This window comes from Polypterus senegalus, chromosome 2 (assembly GCF_016835505.1).
Source record: "Polypterus senegalus isolate Bchr_013 chromosome 2, ASM1683550v1, whole genome shotgun sequence".
In the NCBI taxonomy this organism is placed as follows: domain Eukaryota; kingdom Metazoa; phylum Chordata; class Cladistia; order Polypteriformes; family Polypteridae; genus Polypterus; species Polypterus senegalus.
Window position 1 is genome coordinate 188857576 of NC_053155.1, and position 21376 is coordinate 188878951.

At 36.4% G+C, this 21376-nt stretch overlaps 1 protein-coding gene across 5 annotated transcripts in view; it reads left to right on the forward strand.

The window, feature by feature from the left end:
* asb11 (ankyrin repeat and SOCS box containing 11) overlaps positions 1-21376 on the forward strand; it is a 127561-nt gene that overhangs the window by 16385 nt on the left and 89800 nt on the right. The window contains exon 1 of one of the 5 annotated variants that reach the window (XM_039745062.1): positions 15174-15318. The exons of 3 other annotated variants lie outside the window; for them this stretch is intronic. In XM_039745062.1, the coding sequence (XP_039600996.1) occupies positions 15198-15318 (121 nt within the window). In that variant the 5' untranslated portion in view covers positions 15174-15197. Of the gene's footprint in view, positions 1-15173; positions 15319-20143; positions 20248-21376 lie in introns of those variants that run through there. One more of the 5 variants, XM_039745064.1, reaches the window with a different exon arrangement.

Genomic DNA, 21376 nt, shown 5'->3' on the forward strand with positions numbered 1-21376 from the left:
ACAGATATAGAAGGAAAAACTTCAAAATTAAAAAGTCTCCTTGAAAAATGTGAAAGTCCAAACTCTGAGCTATACTCTAAAATAACTGGAGAGGACTTCAAATTGGACACAGAGATCTCAGCAGCTTACCATATATGTGGATTGAATCCCTCAAAACTGAAAAAAAAAAATTGTCCATTTCAAGAAACTACAGGTTAAAGAAAACTTGATGTAATTTCTGAGAGCAAAAGAGGATATCTCTCTATTACAATAAAAAAAATCTTGGGAAGAGAGACGAGACATGACTTTGTCAGAGAGACACTTTCACATCCTGCAAGACAAGACTTTGTGCCAAGAGATTCAACCATGCCCAGGGCCGGAAATTAAAGACAAAGATTAGATGACAAAGTAAAACGTCGTAAAGAATTCAGAAATATTGGCGCAATACACATGCAGAGCAGATTAGAGATAATGGAAGTAAGAAAATTTGAAAGTTTCAAAAAAATAATAGCAAAGATCGCATTAGTGCAAACAAATGGAAATTATTACTCAGTAAAATAATGGAACAGCAAAAAGAGATTGAATATATTGTTCGGATTTAAACTTTAAGTCAGAGACTTGTAGATCATCTAATTAGTGTTGCCATTAGGGAAACGTAGCATTTCTTCCCAATGAAGAGGATTATCCACAAGAATTAAAACATTTGTTGTTTGGTGAAAGTGAAATCCTGCGAGAGAAGACATTATGCAAAGAGATTTGGAAAAGTCCTCCCGACATCTAAAACATTTACAACCACGCACACAGTTCAATCATCTCTCATTTGTGTGAATGCTATTGTCAGACACAGTTCATGTAGAGAGAAAGAAACAATATTCACTCACCGGCAGTTATATGTTGGGTTGTCATGATGTAATTCCAAATATGGAATCAAAATTCAATGCGATATTGACGAAAAGGTAAAAGCGAAAAGAGATCAAATATATGGACATAGGTGATATGACTGAAGTATGTAGATATTGTTTGGGATTAAACCTTTAGTCGGAGACTTGTAGATCGTCTAATTTGTTGTATCCATCAGCGAAAAGTAGTGTTTCTTCCAAATGAAGTGGCATATCCACGACAATTAAAAGTTTTGTTGTTTGGAGAAAGTGAAATCCACATACGCGAGCTGCAGAGATGCAAAGTTGTTGATGCGTAGTGCAGACAGGGGGGTTGGCAACGAAGCGAGCAGGGGGCAAAGCCCCCTAGTTATATTTGAAAATAACTGCATTCGCATTTTCCCATTTCTCCCCTTCAACAGCTACTAAATGCGTCACATTCAATAGCATTAAACAGGAATTACGCAAAGCAAAAATCAGATACAGTTTCTTATTTCCAGCCAAAATGAAAGTGTTCATTGAAGGTCACCTTTACAGTTTTAGTTCTCCAGATGAAACAGAAAAAGAGCTAAGAAGATTGATCCCGACATCCTTTTTAACATCATTATTAGCCATATCATGTCCTAGCAAGGCAAAGAAAATTCTTCTTGCAACTTGGTGTCGGATACTTTTTTTTTGTTAAACTAGTTATATTCATTGAATATATGTACATTTTTGTAACCTCAAAGTAACTAGTTATGTACAGAGTGTGTGTGTGTGTTTTTTTAAAATATAAAACCCTTGGTTTATTTTATCAGAAATGTTCTACCATATGTTATCTCAGTTTCCATGGGAATTGCTTAACCTCATTCTCTAGGTTTATTGTATTGGAAATGTTTAAGATCATATCCTGGGCTTAGTGTATTTGGACTGTACTATCATAACATATCTCAAATTTAATCTTTTCTGCACCGCTGCTGGGAGGGTTCATTTGTTTTGGACATCCTCTGTCTCTTGGCACGTCAGAGGACCGGGAGGCCTCATTTGGGGATGAAAAAGGTGGTGGTGTTGATGGGCGGTTTGGAGGAAAGAAGGAGACCCCAAATAACTGTGCCAATACAACAATATGCTCCATAGCCAACACCTGGCAATAATATGAAATCTAGGTCAAAGCTATCATGTAACAATATACTATCATAAGACTACAAAATGTCAACAAAGGTTCAGAAGCAATGTCTCTATGACCAGTGAACTTTGTGAAGGTCTCAATCACGAAGTAAAGAGAAAAAAAAAGTTGTCTCTCACCTAACAGGTATACAGTAAATGCCATAATAGTGCTTTTACAGGAGGCTCACTTAATAAGTAAGGACCAGTTTCGGTTACAAAGAGGTTGGATTGTCCAAAATTTTCATTCCAGCTATGCAAAGAAAACTAGGGGTGTGGGAATCATAATACACTGAACAATTCCATTTGTAGTATCAGATGTAGTATCTGATCCTGAAGGGCAATATGTCATTGTGATGGGTAATTTATTTAATGCTAAAGTAATTATGATAAATATATATGCACCAAATGAGGATGACCTAGATTTCGTCCAAAATATATTTGCATCAATTCCCAATATGAACACTCATAAAATTACAATGGCTGGAGACTTGTGTTTTAAATCCAGACCTGGGTAGACCTTCAGTTACATCTAATACTGCAAAAATAATTGCACAGTTTGTAATGGATCATGACTTATCAGACCCATGGAGATTTTTAAATCCAAATTTAAGAACATATTTCTTCTTCCTACCAGTACATCATTGTTTCTCAATAGTTGATTATTTCTTCACAGATGATAATTTTTGGCCACCATCAAACCAAAACTATTGTTATCTCCAACCATGCCCCTCTGATCATGGAGCTTAAATCACTATGCCTGACACACTCATGTCCTAGTTGGCATCTTAACCCCTTGTAGCTGATGAGAACTGTGTAGAATTTACATCTAAGCAAATTGATTATTTTCTAGAGACAAATGCATTCTCAGAAGTCTCTGCAGGAATACTGTGGGACACTATGAATGCATTATTAAGAAGATAGATTATTACAAATCTTTCTCTCACAAATAAATTAGAAAGCAAGAAGGCATAAGAATTAAGCAGTAAAATTACCAGAACATATAAAGAACACGCCAGGTCTACAAATGAGGCACTTTATAGGAAAAGACAGGTTTTGTAATCAGAATTTAGCTTCTTGACAAATAAGGAAACAGAATGACTCATCTTTAAATAGCAACATCATTATTATGAACATGGATAGAAGGCTAATAAGATTTTATCTTAACAAATCCATAAGCAGGAAGTCTACAATGCAATAACATTAATTACCAACACAGAACGCAGATAAAATCATTGACCACAAAAATATAACCCACATATTTAGAGAGTATTCTAAGTCTTTATATTCTACTCAGTTTAAACATGACAGCGCACGATCTAATGAGTTTTTTGATTCATTACAGATACCATAGCTAAATACTCCTAGTACTGTGGAAATAGATAAACCTCTGACATTCTCAGAATTACTAGACACTATAAGGTCACTTCAAAGTAGGGATGCAGCAAGCCCTAATAGCTATCTAGTGGAAGTTTATAAAAAAATTAAAAGTACAAACAGTTCTACCAGGAGCACTTGATGAACTGATTGAATGTGTTTAGAGCTTTTATGACGAAACTGTTTCTGAACCTCGAGGTCCCTACAGGAAAAGCTCTGAAGCGTTTGTCATATGGGTGAAATTCAGGTAGACTGTGCGCATGGCTGAGGCAGTGTGTGCTAGGTGCTGTATCCCAATAATCCTCTTTCCGATCAACTGCTGTACAGCTGTGATTCCACACTCAGATACAGTGGGTTCAAATACTCTGAGTGGTACATTGAGAGTAACAACATTAAAGCAGCTATGGTATGTTGAATAATTTGACAATTCTGTGGACCATTATATTGTTACAGCTTGATTACAATCATATGCCACAAACTAATAAACGATATCCGGTTAATTTCATTGTGTTTGATAAAGCCGCGTCAAGGATGTAAATCTAAAAAAGAAAGGGAAACCACACAAGAACAGTAGCACTGCTTTGACACTGAGCCAAAAATGTGCATACGCAATGGATTGGCTTTACACCAAGTTTAGTTTTTATACATTGCGATGTGAGTGTGGAAATGGGTGAACGCAACATTTTTGTGCATGCGCACTGTTTATACATGAGGCCCCTGGTGTTCATTTTGCAAGAGAGCCCAGTAGATAAGAAATGGCATATACTACTTCCTGCAAGTTTTTTTAAATACATTTGATCAGTTTTTTTAAAATCTATTATTGAATTTATTTAAAGCATGTAACATTCCATACAATCAAGTCAAACTTAACAAAACTAAATTCAATTCAAACTCATCCATGAGAAAGAGAGAAAGGCCAACAGCCAGAGTAAAATATCTGAGTGTAGTATAGAGAGAAAGGAGTCTTTCTCCCCAATATAAGTGCTTATTCTAAAATATTATTGATTAGATCCTGCCAGGTTTTAAAAAATGTTTTGAACAGATCCTCTAAGAGAGAATTAAATTTTTTCCAATTTCAGATAATATATAACATCAGTTACCCAATGACTTAACAGAAGTGGGTTAGGCTTCTTCCAGTTGAGCAAGATAAGTCTACTTGCCAATATTGTAGTAAAGGCAGTTACAGTTTGTTTGTCCTTCTCCACTTTAAGCCCATCTGGGAGTACTCCAAGCACAGCTATTAATGGATTAGGAGTGATTGTGACATCAAGGCTGTCTGGTAGGGATTTAAAAATTTTGGTCCAGAATGATGTTAATTTGGTACATGCCCAAAACATGTGGCCTAGTGAAGATGGAGCTCAATCACAGCTTGGATCTTGTCCTGGAAACATTTAGAACAATTTTAAATGAGACAGATGTGCTCAATAAAAAATTTTAAGTTGAATAATTGAATGCTTTGAGCATATGAAACAAGAGTGAATTCTGTGCACGGCTACCTGCCACTCCTTTTCAGAAATGTTAAGTAACAGATTCTTTTCCCACTGTACGCTGGGATCTTTAAAAGGAAGGGACTTATGGTTTTATATATTATAGAAATGCTGTCTGAGTCTTCGACACTAATCAATATCTCTTCTAATAGGTGGGGTTTGAAGAAAATTGGGCAGATTTTGTTTAGCAAAGTTTCTAATTTGGACATAGTGGAAAAACTGTATTAATGGGAAACTAAATTTAGAGTGTAATTGGTCATACGATGCAAAGACATTATTTATATACAAGTCCCTAAATGATATAATCCCATACATTTTCCAAAACTGTGTAAGTTTGAGAAGGTGGAAAAAGGTGTTTATCACGTACAGGTGCCACAGATAAAATATTCTCTAACTTGAAGTGCTTCCTAGATTGGTTCCATATTCTGAGTGAATGCAGGACAATTGGGTTGTTAGTATATTGACAATACCTTGTATTTAGTGGTGTACAAAGCAAGAAATATGAAGAGGTACTGCAGGATTTCATTTCTATTGCAGACCAAGCTAGTGTATGTTCATCTGTTTGTGTCCATGTCCAGGTTTTTATAGCTTGTATATTTGCCACCCAGTAATAAAACTGAAAATTAGGTAGAGCCATGCCATCTTCTGATTTGGTCATTGTGGGATCACTCTTTGGATGCCTGGATATTTCAAATTCCAAATAAATGAGGTCATGATTGAATCTAATGTCTTAAAAAATGATTTGTTAATATAAATGGGAATGTTCTGAAATAGAAACAGAAGCTTAGGGTGGGATATTCTTTTTAATAGTGTTAATTCTCTTTGCTAAAGTAAGATGGAGGGTAGACTATCTATGCACGTCTTGTTTAATTTAGTCCAGGAAAGCAGCAGTTTGTTCAGTTTTAATCTGTCATGAACAATTGTGCATGCAATATATGAGAAAATGAAATTTTATAGAATAATGACGCCTACTGTGAAAATGAGATCCCTCCACAATTTAAAAGTGTGAAGGGATTGGTTGTGACAGGTATATATATATATATATATAATTTTTTGATAGAATTTAAAATATTTCATTCATACATTTTTAATCAATCATATGGCAGAGGTGAAATATGAGTTCAACAACAAAGCTTTGGAATTTATTTTTCTCTGTTTATGCCCTGGAACAACTACCTGCCAAAATGTTAAAATGCAAGGGATCACGTATAGCGTGAAAGTGGTTTGCTACATTTATTTTAACGATTTGTCTTTTAAATGTCTTTGTACAGAGTTATTGGGTGTCAAGTAATGAATTATTATTATTATTCATATTTTACTATTTTACTAAATCTTATATTCCATTGTTCTTTGTTGATGAGCTCCTGTTGAAGAATTTATTGGTAACAGAACATATAGTAAGCACGCCAAATGACCAAGTGGCATTTTCCTATATAATTTTAACAAAGTTTACTGTCTGCCATCAATCACAGAGCACCCCGGTAAAATGGCAATAATGTGTAATACACCTGCAACCTTAGATCACAGACATCATGACATTGTTGTGTTGAGAAAACAGCAGGCAGGTGGCTAACATATATGTTTACTGACAAAGAGGATGGCATTTTGCAGGTTGCATGCATTAATTCAAAAGAGAAACAGAGCACAATGATTGGCAAACACAAAAGATCCATGGACAATTTAGAAATTTGTTCAGGGAGCAAAATGACCTAATTGACAAATCTTCTCATGTGAGTGAGAGAACCCGCATCCTTTCTCCCCAAAAAAGTCCAGCACCTCTTGTGACTGCCTACTAAATAACAGTTTGAGTGGACTTAAGCTGGTAGACGGAGGAGATTCATGCACAGTGAACATGAGAAAGGGCAACACCATGTCCTAAGAGGTCAGGTCATCATAAGCCTCATGCTGAATCATCTGCTTTAAAGTCTTGTTAAATCATTCAGTCAGGCCATTTGTCTGAGGATGAAAAACTTTGGTTGTCAATTGTTTAAGTGTACGTCTCTCACATAGCTGTTTTATGACACAGGAATTTAAGGGCATACCTTGGTCAGTTAAAAATCTCCCGTGGAATGCCAATATGAATAAAAGCTTCCAAAAGAGCCTTTGCAACAGACTTCAAAATGCAAAATGCATTCACTTCAGAGCTGTCACTTTGGGATATCTTGTTGCATATTCAAACAGCACGAGTACAAACTGATAACCATTCTTACTCTTGGGAAGTGGGCCAACAATGTCTAATCCAACTCCCTTGAATGGGACATCCAGAATAGGCAGGGGGGAGCGGGTCTATGAGTGGAAAAACAACCTGACAGTCGGGGAAAGTCTTACAAAACTGCCCCACATCTCTGCCCATATTCAGTCAATAAAAGGATTTCTAAATTTGATCCCTTGTCTTTTCTGTGCCAAGGTGACCCCCCAAGACATGAGCGTGAACAATTTTCATTATCATCTCTCTGTGACCACTCAGAACCATCAAATGCTCAATCAGTTTGATACAAATGAAATCAGAAATCACCAAATACAAGAAGCCATTCTTAATTAAAAAGTGCAACGTTTTGAAACTAGGACTCTCCCACTCCTCATAGTAACTTTAATCTGTAACATGTGCTTGTTCAAATGCAAAATGCAATGGTTCCCCACAGCCCAAAGCAGCAGCCCCGTCTGTGGTGGATGAAGGTACAAGCACCTGCTGCGAAGGCCCACCAACTGTCCCAGAATCTCAGGAGAGGGATCAATCCTGTCCAAACTGGCCAAATCAGTCTCCAAGTTGGCTTCCTGGTTGACCTTGTTACCAGAATGTCCCACTCTTTCTACTAAAAAAAGAGGTGCTTTGCAGGCAGCCAAGACTGATGGGAATGGGGCATTCCTCCTCCCAACTAAGAAAGACTAGGGTGATGAGTCTGATACAACATTCCAAACTTTAAAGCTTCTTCCCTTATATTTCAGTGAGAGTAGTACAGTCTCACACTTCTTAATATCAGCATGAATACAGCAAATGTTTACATGCTCCATGCTCATGTAGGGTATCTGCCAGAGCACGTCACATGGGATGGCATAGATATCACTACCAGAGCCCAACAGGGCCAGGACTTCATGCCCAGCTAAGCCAACCGAGACCTTAAAGGTACCCTTTTTCCAAGAACTTGGCCTAAGAGCAGCAGACCTCAGCCCAGCCTCTCTCCAGGGACTGAGCAGGTGGGAGGCAATACTTTCTAGCCAGATGTCCAGACTGGCCACAGCGAAAGCATCTGTCGTTAGTCCTGGCTGCAGAATTTCCCTGACAGCATCTTCTGCGTGTGTCGCTGGACAGTGGGTCCTCCCCAGCGGTGTGGGGATGTGCCAGTTTTACAGGAGTCAGAGCCAGACTAAGGTAGCCCCTCTGCCTCCACGTGGCATGTGCCCCTTCCAATCTGTGGGTCAAATCCAACAGAGTTTTGATATTGCTCCAAATCATCTCATAAAAGAGTTCATAGCTTATCCCAATCAACACAAAAAAGCTTTTCAAGCTTTTCCACAATGTGCTCAAAAGTGTCTCCATGTAACTAACTTTGGATTAGGTCTACTAAGTCCTGCACCTGTCCTGGTTAGGGCAATCAGAATCTATTTTCCATTGCTGGAACCTGTGCCCCCAGGCCAAGGAGATCATAGCGATACACAGAAGGATTTGCTGCTTCAGGAAATCATAATCATCAAGTCTCTCGGAAGGGAGATTTTGCATGATCTGTAGGGCCTCCCCAGTCAAAAAAGGGTCCAAGATAGTTGCCCAGCTTCCCTTGTCCAAACACATCAGTGTGTCTGTGCATTCAAAACAGAATGGGAAATACTCAGGGTCGTCCAAAGGAACCATCTTCAGGAGCACATCTCTGGGATGTCTAAAGGCAGGAGCCCCTGCAGGGGCCTCATCTCGGGAAAAAGGAACGTGTTGTGGCTGTTGGGGATTGATCTGTTCGTGACCCATTTTTGGTACCACTTGTGATGTGTGGGTCACAGACTTACAAAAGAGAGAAGGAGGTGAATTCAGGTTTCTGAAAAAAATCAGCTTTATTGTTGTGAAAACAGGAACATTCTCAAGGCATTTTATTCAAACAGGAGATGTCACGTAAGCACACAGCATGCAAGCAGTGATGATGACGTTGTCTTGCATTTGCTCCCTTCTCAGATTGAAAAAACAGATACCTTCCTGCATAAGAGAATCAAAAGAAAGTGAGTGCAAGCCAAGGTCAGGTCAGTGGCTGGTTTTAAATGTTCCTCATATCAACCTTTGGTTGACAGACGTATTATGTGTTAAGTCTGTGAACTTGGTAGTTGCACCAATCCCTGCCTGTGGTAACAGAGTTTCAACCTACAGCACAATTGGCGGGTTATCAGGTTCTCAAAAATCTCACAGTATACATACAAAAACATACTGAATGAACAAATTTGTATTTTAACATGGACACAGCTCACCAGCTCTTAATCCAGTGGCCCTTCATCAGGGAGATGTAAAGCCACAGTACCATTTACTTATATACTTTGAGCATTATAAAAGTTTGTTTTGAAAAGCCCATTTATTCATCATCCACTAGTTTCTTGGCTATGGATCAGTTTGTGTTAGTAAAGAAAACAAAGAAAATTTAAAAATGACTTTTACATATTTGAGGGTTTCAAACACTGGAAAATAATATATGTATATTTAGAGAATTGCAGGACATCATTTAAAAAAGCAGCAGGGGATCCTCAGTTATTGCAAACAGTTATGTGTTCTTTTAGAGTTAACCTCAGGTAACTCAAAAGAAGTTCATAGTTGCATATTTCTGCGAGGAATACAGGATGAAAAATTCAAAAAGAGGAGGGGTGTACAGTTGATTTATTGACATTGCATGGCATGCATTTATTAACACACACACACACACACACATATATATATATATATGCTTATTTATGTAAATGAGAAAATCATTTAGAGCATAAAAAGCTTGTTGATCTTAGACCTGTCTAAACTCTTATTTATCTTCATCAACACACTAGTAACACTTGATACTTTCTACCAATATTTCTTTAATTTTAATTGTCCTCTGCATCTCAGAATAATTATTTAGGCCACGACTACATTTTCTTCCTAAAAGGTCTGTAAAATATATACTTCACATACTTTCAAGTGCAGATGTGAGATGATTTGACCTAAAAATGAAACTGTCCTCCCCACATTTGTATCTACTAGACCTTTAAACACACACACACTCTGTTAGAACATACAGTACAGTGTTTAAATAAGAATCAACCCTGTGTCAGTGGAGCTGTAAAGTTGCAGATCTAACAACAGTACCACACAAAGACTCCATGTTAACACATGCAAAAAGGCAGAAGCAATTAAAATTATTGAGAAAAGATATTAGCTTGAGTTCATTAATTGGTTAAGTACTTATCATTTATTGAATTAAAATTTGTTTTATTTAATGTATTTAATATTTATTGAATGATATAACAATGTTCTTCAAATATATATTTAATAATAATCTGTTGGACTGACAAGGAGGTGCCAGGATTAAAAGAGGCATAGACAAGTGGCTGTATGGGTAACTGACCCGGGTAAAATTCCTGGAAAACGATCAAAACTTGTGTGCAGCAAAGAATCTTTAGGTGCTTGTGTGGGTAAGCAATCTACAGGAGGACACTCTCAGTACAGATTTAGAAGAAAAAGCCATTATCAGGATAGTGCAGGTTCAAAGCTGTTACTGGGCTGCAACTCTCTCACTGCCATCGTAATGGGAATCCACAGTGCAGATACTCTGTGCACTGCAGGTACAATTTTAATGTAAATGATAGACAGAAGGCTGAAAATGTAGTAATAGACCGTTGAGAGGCAGCAGTATGGAGCATGTGTGGCCTTGCTTCATGCTTAGAGGGGAAGGCTAAATTTATGCGATCAGGTTTTTCTAACATATGAACTATATATAAGAACTTAGAAGTGTAGAGTGCCCTTGGCCACCTGGGAGAGCTCTGGGACAATGATATTAGACTGCATACCATACCCTAGAGGTAAGTCCAGGGATTGCCCCATATGAGGTAGAAACCTTGCCCTTAGTCAGTAGCTGTTTGAATTTGAATTGAGTTTAGAGGTGAGTTGTCAAGGGCTCAGCTGGCAGAAGTTAATGTGGTCTGAGAGTTGGGAGAGAGAGCAGAAGTGTGCTTGAAGGTGAGTGGGAGGTTCTGTGCTGCTGACATATTGTTTTTTGGCTGGTGGGCTAGGTGATGTGTTAGCCTACCTTATAGGCAAGGTAATAAACTTGTACAGTTAGGTCCATTGATGAAGCAAGGGTTTAATTTATTTTAATCGCATTATGTATTTTGTGTTCTCTCATTGTTTATTCCTCTCTGACATCCATTTGTGTAATAATAAAGCTATTTTTTCATATACGTATATCTCATTTTGGCATTTTTATACCAGGTTTGGGCAGCACAGTGGGTTGTGTCCTGTCCATCCATCCATCCATTTTCTAACCCGCTGAATCCGAATAGGGTCACGGGGGTCTGCTGGAGCCAATCCCAGCCAACACAGGGCACAAGGCAGGAACCAATCCTGGGCAGGGTGCCAACCCACCGCAGGACACACACAAACACACCCACACACCAAGCACACACTAGGGCCAATTTAGAATCGCCAATCCACCTAACCTGCATGTCTTTGGATTGTGGGAGGAAACCGGAGCGCCCGGAGGAAACCCACGCAGACACGGGGAGAACATGCAAACTCCGTGTCCTGTCACAATATTATTATAAATGTTTACCTGTGGGCAGGAAGGTTCCACAGTGCATGTTATGTATATATATATATTAAGAAGAAGCTCACAATGCATGAGGTCATCAAAATGTTAGGTAAGCTATGAAGAGGCAGAGCAAATCTAGAAGAAGAAGAATATACCAGAAAGAATCCATGATACTTTGATGGAAATTTTTGCTAATTTGAGGTTGTTTTGTTAGGCAAAGCTTCAATTCTTCTTTACTATCTCAATAGCCTTTTTATGTGATACACTCTGATGGTCCTTAAACAGATTTTCTTCCCTTCAGTATCCTCTGTGCATGGCTGTAATTACTTCAGCATTACTCTTCTCCTTCTCAGTAAAATGAAGATTCTTTCTTCATTCTTTCTTCTTTCTTAGATGACATAAAACTCTTTCTGTCCTTTTTTTTTTCACTCCATTTATTTTTTCCACACTGGTGGCTGGTAATACTGTATGTGCTGGTAGATCGATGCAGACTGGAGCCACAGTTCTATCAGTATATATATCCGTGGAGCCTAGGTGGCTGGTAGACATACTTCTGACAAACAGGTTAAGCTGGAAGGTCAGAGGACACTAAGACACAGTCTGGAAAGTTTGCGGTAGCATCATTTGTTGGTTTACCATTAACACTTTACTCTGCTTAAGAGGTTTTAAAAATACAAAAATAGCAGTTATGCCTTTTGTATTTTATTTTGGCATTGATTTTGCTTGTAAGACATGTAGAAAATGGACAGTTATGAATGCCTTGGTTAAGTTTGCTTTTCTTCAACTTTTCTGTGGACCAAAAACACTTAACCAAGATTGACTTGGAAGAATGTGTGATAGTTTCATGAAAAAAATGTAAAGAAAGTTTGCACCATTTTCGATATTGACATCACTTCATGGGCTTGATAGCTAACATGAGCACAGAATAATGGAACATCTGGGACAAACATTTGTATTATACTTTTATTTATTTATAAACAAAATGTCAAAAACTTAAAAAAATGAACATTGACATTTAAATTATCACATAGTCCCTGTCTCCTTAAATGTTCATAAATTTTAGGGGAGTCTGTGTCTAGCTGAGGAGCTCCTCAGGATTTTCCACCATGCATGTAATATGAGTTTTAAATTTCTAATTTTCACACTTTATTTCAAATTGAAGAGAGGTTTGGGAATGGCAGGAAATAGAATAACACCACAGCTAAACTTTACTCATAAGTAGTGCTTGAAGACTTGCTAGGACTCAGTCAGATCATCTTTGGAATCAGTATCAGAGTACTTGGCGACCTAATATTCATAGTCTGGTTTATTTCTCATGAGAGGTTGATGGTCCACACAGTCTTCAAGAAGACTGCAGTTTTGTTTTCAATTATAACTTTTACCTTTTAGCAGAGTTAACATTTTCTATGGGCTTAAAGTTAACACTGAAGATGGGAACTGCCAAGATAAATTTGCAGAACCTGTAAACTACAGTACTGGGTCTTTCTGTCAAGTGTCAGTGTGCTACACTGAACTGAAGTGGGCACAGCACATTTTGGCTTCTGACAAAATGGCTTACCAGCACCTTTACTTCCTGAGTTATTTCAGGGAAGCATGAATCTGTTTTCATAAACCTCTATAGGTACACAGTGGAGGCCATCCTCACTGACTTCATCTCATCCTGGTACAGCACCAGCTTAACTGAAGATTGTAAAGAGTGTTGAAAGTGGCTCAGAATATTACCAAAACCAAGTCAACTTCTATTCATGATACTGTATATCCAATGCTCACTTCTTTAGAAAGGCAAACAGGGTAATTAACAACCTTGGCCATCCTGCCCAGCTGTTTCTCTCACTCCTTCCTTCTGGAAAATGATACGGAGCCATTGGCACTTGCACTAGTAGATATTTACTCCATACTGCATGCTATATTGTGTACTTTTTACTTACTTATTTATTCTGTATCATAAGAATTTCATTGTACTATGCACTGTATACATGGAAGTAAACTTGAATCAATGGTGATTTTGTATGTTACTAAGAAACACGCAGATCCTCCTAAGATCAAGTTTCCAGCCCCAGTAGTTCACAAGATTCAGCAGGTTGCCATACTGCAGTGGATGTTGAACCTCTCATTGCTTTTCTTACTATCACGTAATCAGCACCTGCAGTTTACTTCTTGCTCAGTAGATGTTGCTGCTCTTTTTTTTTTCTTCTGGCCATGCAACCTTCTCGCTCAATTTCCCAGTGCAGTTTGCCATAAGAAAGATGCAAACCCTTATAATTTCACTGAGATTGCCAGTAGCCACATTTGTTGCTTCACCAGGAACATATCACTTCTTAAACTTGTGATTAGGTAGAGTTGTGGCTCTTGAGCTAAGGATCTGGGATAGTACCTGGAAGGTTGCTGGTTCAAATCTCATTACTGCCAGAAGGGATCTTACTCTGCTGGGCACTTGAGCAAGGCCCTTAACCTGGAAATTGCTCCAGGGGGGTTGCACAATGGCTGACCCTGTTCTCTGACCCCTAAAGGTTATGCGAAAGGACAATTTCACATCAGAGATTACAAAGTATTTAAAAAAAAAAGTAAGATCAGTAGTGTGTGAGTAATCATCTGACAGCCAGACACAACCTTTAAAATCTTATGTGTACAGATAACTAAATTATGAGTATTACCTTATATCATTTGTTGGAGAGTAATAAACTTGAGTTAAATTACTTGAAGACTATAATTCATTAAAATAAGAATTAAAGATAATTAAAGAGGTATGTAAAATTAAAACCATAATATAAAACAGGGAAATATATTATATATACCGGTATTAGGCAAACAATAAATAGCAACATTTAAAGAAAGGTGAGCATACTATTATACATACTGTGCAAAAATGCAAAATCACTGTAAAAAAATGAAATTTATAAACATATTAATCATAAGTGTGTCTGAGACTTGGAACACAGGAAACAATACTGTTTAGACAAATATAATCCAAGTCAATTCATCCTTACTTACAGGTCTTGTGTGTCATCCATATACCAATATAGTAAATAGAAGAATGAACCCTCAACTTGGATTAAACAGGTTTAATAAAAAGATGTATGGAAAGTCTGCATTAGGGCTTTGTGGTGTTTTCTCACGTGTTAACATTTCCTCTAGTCTTGTATTGACTGTTTGGTCTGAATATCAAATTCAGTAACTCATCACTACATTTTAAGAACTGCTATGTTACTTGCAGCATTCCACTATAAAGAACAGCAAGATACCCAGAACCGTTTTTAATTTGTACTTTTACTTGTTAACTTGGATGATTGAAAAAAATGTTGAAAAAAATAATCAAATGATAAAATATTACAATGAAGATTTGTGAAGGTGAATCTAGCCATTATATCTAAATCCATTATGTGTATAATGTACTATACCTTAATGCATGTGATATCCTAACAGAGGGAAGATGCTACTTGTCTACTGCATGAGTGAAGCTAATTAATACCCAAGATTCTCTTTCACAACATGCAGTCACATGGTGTGGTGTTTATATGTGGATAAAATTACATCCTGCTGTTAAATATAACCGTGAGCTTTAAGGACATGTGCTTAAGCTTGAAAAGATGGCTTTATCTGTGAATAATCTCCTAAAGAAAACAAATGATATATCAGGAATTTCTGATTTTGCCCTGGATTTAAGATATAAAATATATGGGAACTTCATCTGTTACTCATTTCAGGGGGGTAAGTAATTCAGAAAATATACATGGCTTCGCATTAAGCTATTGTATTGAGCTCAGCAGTAAGTATATGAAAAATTAAACATGTATGCAATATGGCCAAAGACTGACAACTAAGAGTCAGGAGAAAAGTTACAAGGAATAAAATGAAAATTGTGAAGCAGAATTCAAAATCCGTACTGGGGAAAAAAATCAAGGTACAGTAGAAAATAATGTTTTTGAAAGGATTAGACAAGTTGTTTTTAGACTGCATATGAAACTGATGACATTTAGTAATTAATCAACATGTTTTATATACCATTATTTGTAGTCAGCTATATGATGTTTTTTACTTTATAAGACATTACACTGTAGTTAACTTTCTTCAACGTGTCATTTGAAGAACAATCAAATGCAAGGTTTACTTTTCTAAGATGTCTGAAAATATTTTCTGCCTAAGTTTAGGCGGTTTGCTGGCACTCTAGTCAACAATGAACTACTACTCAATTCCCAGTCCCAGATAATAATGGTAATGATGCATTTAATTAATATAGCGCTCAATCATTGTTTATGTGCAGCTTGCACAACTTTCCTTTTCATGTGCAGATTATTGCTGTATATTAGCTAGTGTAATTAAGTGACTGAAAATACTGCCAGTATGTGCTTCACTGTACTAATTTTTAGGGTTGAAATCTGCCTTAAGCCTCATCCTACCATGATAGGCTCTTCCCTCAAACCATTTAATTAAAAAATCAAGTTTAGATTACTTAAGATTCAGTCTTAGTTGTGCAGGGAGCCGAGACTTACCGCAGCAGTATCTTGCAAAATGTGGAAACTAACTCTAGACTCTGAGGTAATTTTTCCATATGTGTTTAACAATGAGCGAAATGATCCTTGAGAAACTGAATTGGCAGTGAAACTCATTGTGAAAAGTGCTAAATAAATTGCATTTCACATCCTACAAAGTTTCTACGATTCACACACAAAGTTCAAACCAAAATTTGACTTTCTGTCTAACGAGCAGTTCTTCAAAGAGTCCAGAAAGAAGCACATTACCTGCATTGTGAGGGAGCATCAGTTATGGCACTACGGTCATGTGGCGTGATTCCCAGGGGCTGATCCAGATTGTAGGATCCTCATTGCTGAGTACCCAATAGTAACCCTATACATTGGAAAATTACTCAGTTTTGCTAACCAGTCTAAACAAGCTAAATCTTATAACATTATCTAGATTTGTCATCCCAGTAACTTCCTGGATTCCATATGTAAAAGAGGTTTATGATTACCAGTGTTACAAAACAGTTCTTTCTGTTAATGAGGTCAATAGCGGGACTATTTGTCCAACCCACTATATCCTAACATAAGGTCATGGGGGTCTGCTGGAGTCAATCCCATTCAACACAGGATGCAAGGCAGGAACAGGTGCCAGCCCACCGCAGGGTAATAGAATCATTTAGAAATTTTTGATATCTCTCACCCTAAGTGTACCTTTGGTGCCTTTCCTCAGAATCTTCATGTGTCTGAATTCCTCTTGACCGGTGATCCCTCCCTCAAGTGTGCTCCTATATAGCCTGCTTTTCAGTCATTATTTTCATCATTGGAGGTGTTCCTCCCATGCCTTTACTCCTCCACTTGTGTCTCAGACTTGCACTTCCTCTTGCGTCACTAAAACCAATTGATCGTTCAGATTGCCTGGAGAGAATGGACACACACACCTTAGTGTTTTATCATATAGCTTCCTTGGCTTCTATAATATTTGAGATGCTTTGGGGATTTTGCAGAGCAATGAATATAGCTGTTAATTTATTTTTAGACTTGAAGTGACTTGACTTTCACCTGCTTGCAATTTTGTGCACTTTGTTGTTTCTGTTTCTAAACGGTTGCTAGGTATGGTCAACTGGAATTATGAAATGTTTGGCATCACTGGTCATAGGTATAAAGCTTGGACACTTCCAAGTTTAGGGATATATCCTAAAAACCCAGTGCTAGTTTCTTTAAATCTTAATTTGAATTTTGGTTCTGAACTTTTTCTGTCCTTTTGACCACAGTCTTCGACTTTTATGTTTTGGCTCAGTTTACATTTAAATTCTTAGATTTCACTCTTTTTTGAATATTGACTATGACTTTTGTCTCATGCTCTGGGCCCTACTACTTGAATCTCACACTCCTGGGTTTGACACTTTAGCTAGTTTACTGTATCACATTCATCATCAGATTCCATTTCTCTTTCTAGAATGCTGTTGGTTGTAAACTACTAAGAGAAAACCCACATAGACATGGTGAAAATGTGTAAAGAACTTACAGAGCCTGGGTGGGCAATCTAATGAAGGTTTCTGGGGCTGTGTTGCAGTAGAACTAGCCAGTGGGAATTGGGCAGTCCCTTTTGATTTATAGCCTAAGTGTTTTAAATATTTCTATTTTTACACACACGTTGGTTAGTACTGTTGCTTCACAGATTCAGCATCTTAATTGGACTCTTTTGCCCTGATGATGGCCATGAGGAGTTAACACATTGTCTGTGTGTCTGCAAATGTTTTCCTCTAGGTAGTTCATTTTTCCTTACACATCATCAAAGATGTGCAGGTTAGGTGAACTGGAAATTCCTACTTGACCCTGTAATGGACTGGTATACCGTGTGACATTGTTTCCTGCCTTCCTGCTGGAAGTAGGCATGTTTGAAAATGATGTAATATGATATGATATGATATGATGGATTCTTGTGGTGTCACCATATCCTTTTAAAATTTATTCTAAACCACTGTCTCAAGACAATTTACCATGAATGGCTAGAACAAAATCAAATTTTATTATATATAGCCTTTCATATATGACCTTTATTGTCAAGAAAGTGTGCTAAAAAGTAAACAGCTTTACAATTTAAGTTTCTGTTTAAAACTGTTCTCTTGTTATATTTTCTTGCCATTAGTCTGTTTTAGCACTATGAGGACAAGACTGGTAGGTACAGCTTATGTTAATAAACCAGTTTCTTTAAATAATCAGGCACTGAAATAAAGTATTTAATGGTTTATTGCCTGCAAAATTACATCATGCTTAATTTTTTTCACTTCAGGTAGTACTCTTTTTTTAATGAATTAATACAATGAGCATAAACTGAGAATCACATACATGAGAATGCAGTTTAGTATAACACCAAGTCCCACTTCTAAAATATACTACTGCATTTTAGTAGCCATTGTGCCCCTCACAAAATACTACACCCACTGTATCAAGTTATCCTTATCAAAAACGACTTCAACTGAGCAAGAAATACTTGAAATTCCAGTGATCCATTAAGATTAGGGCTTGACTGGCTGACCTGTGGGCTGGGACACATTTGGGAATAAAAGGACAAGGCTACGCCCAGCATTTACATGCATTTTCTAGGAAAGGGTATGTGCTTGTCTTGAAAGTTGGCAATTGTATTTTCTTCTGTTTATTTTGTCTGGGATAATAATTCATTAGTCTACTTATTTGCCAAAATAAGGCACACATGAATAAAGTAAAATCTAAAATAAAAAATGTTTAACATGGAGTATAGGACTTTGGAATTTTGAAATTGTCTGTTCATATTCCTCTGTTTCTCAAACAAGTAACATGGTATGAGGTAAGATGTGTTATTGTTATATATTATCAAACAATAGCATGTCATTTTTCAATTTCTAACAAGCCTTCTTATTTATTATTTTTAACTTTTATACATATGATACTGTAGGTACACAAGGAAATGTTTAAATTTACTGTTAATTTTTGACTAAATTACTGTATATTCTTACCATGTAATTATTATGTATTTAGCTAAAGTCTTAATCCAGGATAATCTATAACATCAGGATAAAGTGCAGTAGTTTACACATGAACTTACTCTTATTCGATGTTAATGTTGATTTATTTTGTTTTATAATTGTGTCTTTCATTTTTCTATTCTTTAATATGTAAAGCACTTTGAGCTACTGTTTGTATGAAAATATGCTATATAAATAAATGTTGTTGTTATTGTTGTTGAATTTAAAAAGTGGATCCCAAGTTTATTATGTGACTTTGTCACAGTCATAAAGAGAGACAGCGACAGTAGTTGAATTGTCAACAACAGCGGTTTAAGGTCTGGTTAGCCACTACACCACTGAGCCCTTTTGGGATAACCCTAAACCAACCCTTATCTTAACCTCTTATAAAAATAAAGCATTATAAAAGTAAAACATAATTCTAGAAAATTGATTTTACTTGTTTGGATGTGTAAAGTGTTTTTTTCAAAGTGACTGCAGTCAAAGTTTTTGATGTTAAAGGAGAGTAGGATTATTATCACTTAATAAACTGCTGATTATAAACCATATGGTAGGTTCAACCATTACAGTACCTGCTGGGTCCACTCTTATGTAAATGATAACTGTCAATGATTAATTCAAATGAGTTGTAAATAATAATAATAATAAAAATAGTATGGAAAAGAAGAAGAACACCCTGAACTAAACAAGGTGAGTTTTTCACCAAGGTGAGAATTAATAGATCAGTACAAAAAATGATATAAAAATACAATTATTTAAGCCAAATAATTCAGTACTGATGCTAATAAATAATAAATGTGGCTGTTGTAATTACAAAGATGACAATGCACAATGTTGTGTTACTGGTGTTGCCTATTCATTATGTATTCTATTAATATTAAATAAACATCAAAATAACTGAAGTGTATCATCTTCCAAAAAGCTGCTGTGTGTGTTCTCCTCCCCCTCTCAACACTTCTGTCTTTCAAAGACAAGATAGCCATGTAGGTGTGGTCAGAAATAAGATAAAGCAAATAGGAAGTCAAGACATGTCGGGTCAAACTGGCAGTGTCTGTGAGCAGTGTCTTTGTGGAAGATGCAAAGAATACTTACTAAATTCACACCTTCAGAAGAAAGCCGGGCACAACAGAATTATATTTATAATGGATACATTTGCAATACACTCATGAGTGGTAGGTCTCAGTCCTTTTCCTATCTATCTATCTATCTATCTATCTATCTATCTATCTATCTATCTATCTATCTATCTATCTATCTATCTATCTATCTATCTAAATTTGATATAAATTTCACAATATAGGGAAATATAGATTTTTAAGTTTCAGATAAATAAATATAAGCATTCTTTTTAAAGGCATTGAATTTTCTTTTCTTTTTTATATCTCCTTTAAAATTGGCTCATCTAAAACTGTAAAATAAAAAGTGAAACTGAAAAGAATGAATTAATAGGAAAAATACATCATTTTAAACCATTTACAGTTTTGCTTAAGGTAGCTGTCGAAATTGACATTTTTTCTATTTGGACCAAACTGATAAAGTTTAAACTTTAAAAATCGCTGATTTTTAATTGTGTCTTTATTATTGTATTTATTAAATATTAAGTTCAGTTTATTATCATCATATGGTCATTTTTACTGCATTAATATTTAAAGCTCCATTGTAGTGACCAAGGATTTGCTGGCAGCGTTCCTGCATAACAATTTGTCTCTTTACAATGTACTTTTTTCAGATTTTGGTACACCAAAATCTATGTGAACCCCTGTTAATATTTAGTAAATTATATCTCCTGGTGTATTCTGTCAAGAAAACTGACAAACAGCTCTGAAGAGAGAGGTTGTCAGAGGTTTCCATTAACCTAATACTAAAACTTTTGTTTTATGCCAGTTTAAGTGAAAAGCAACAAAACTGTGATAAAGTGAGTAATACTCATGGGAAACTTGAAACGTATCAGCTGGCACTGTGGAGCACTTTCTTTTCAAATAATGAATCTAGTCTTTATTTATGATCTCAACTTTAAATTACAGAAAAGAAACTTTTTCTTTATTGTCACGCCACTGAATAAAATTGCATAAAAGAGCTACATAAGAAAAAAATTTAAATTGACATACAAGTGAAATTCTGAGTGAAATGAGGTAGAAGGAAAAGCGGATAGCTGATTTTATGCTGGTAAGAAGACTTTAAAATTATAATAATATTGCACTGTAAAAGAATATCCTATTAAATATCTACCTTGTCAGATTGTTCATAGAAAACAGGGTCAAGATCCTTGAAGATAATGTGTGATATAGCTAGGCAATCATC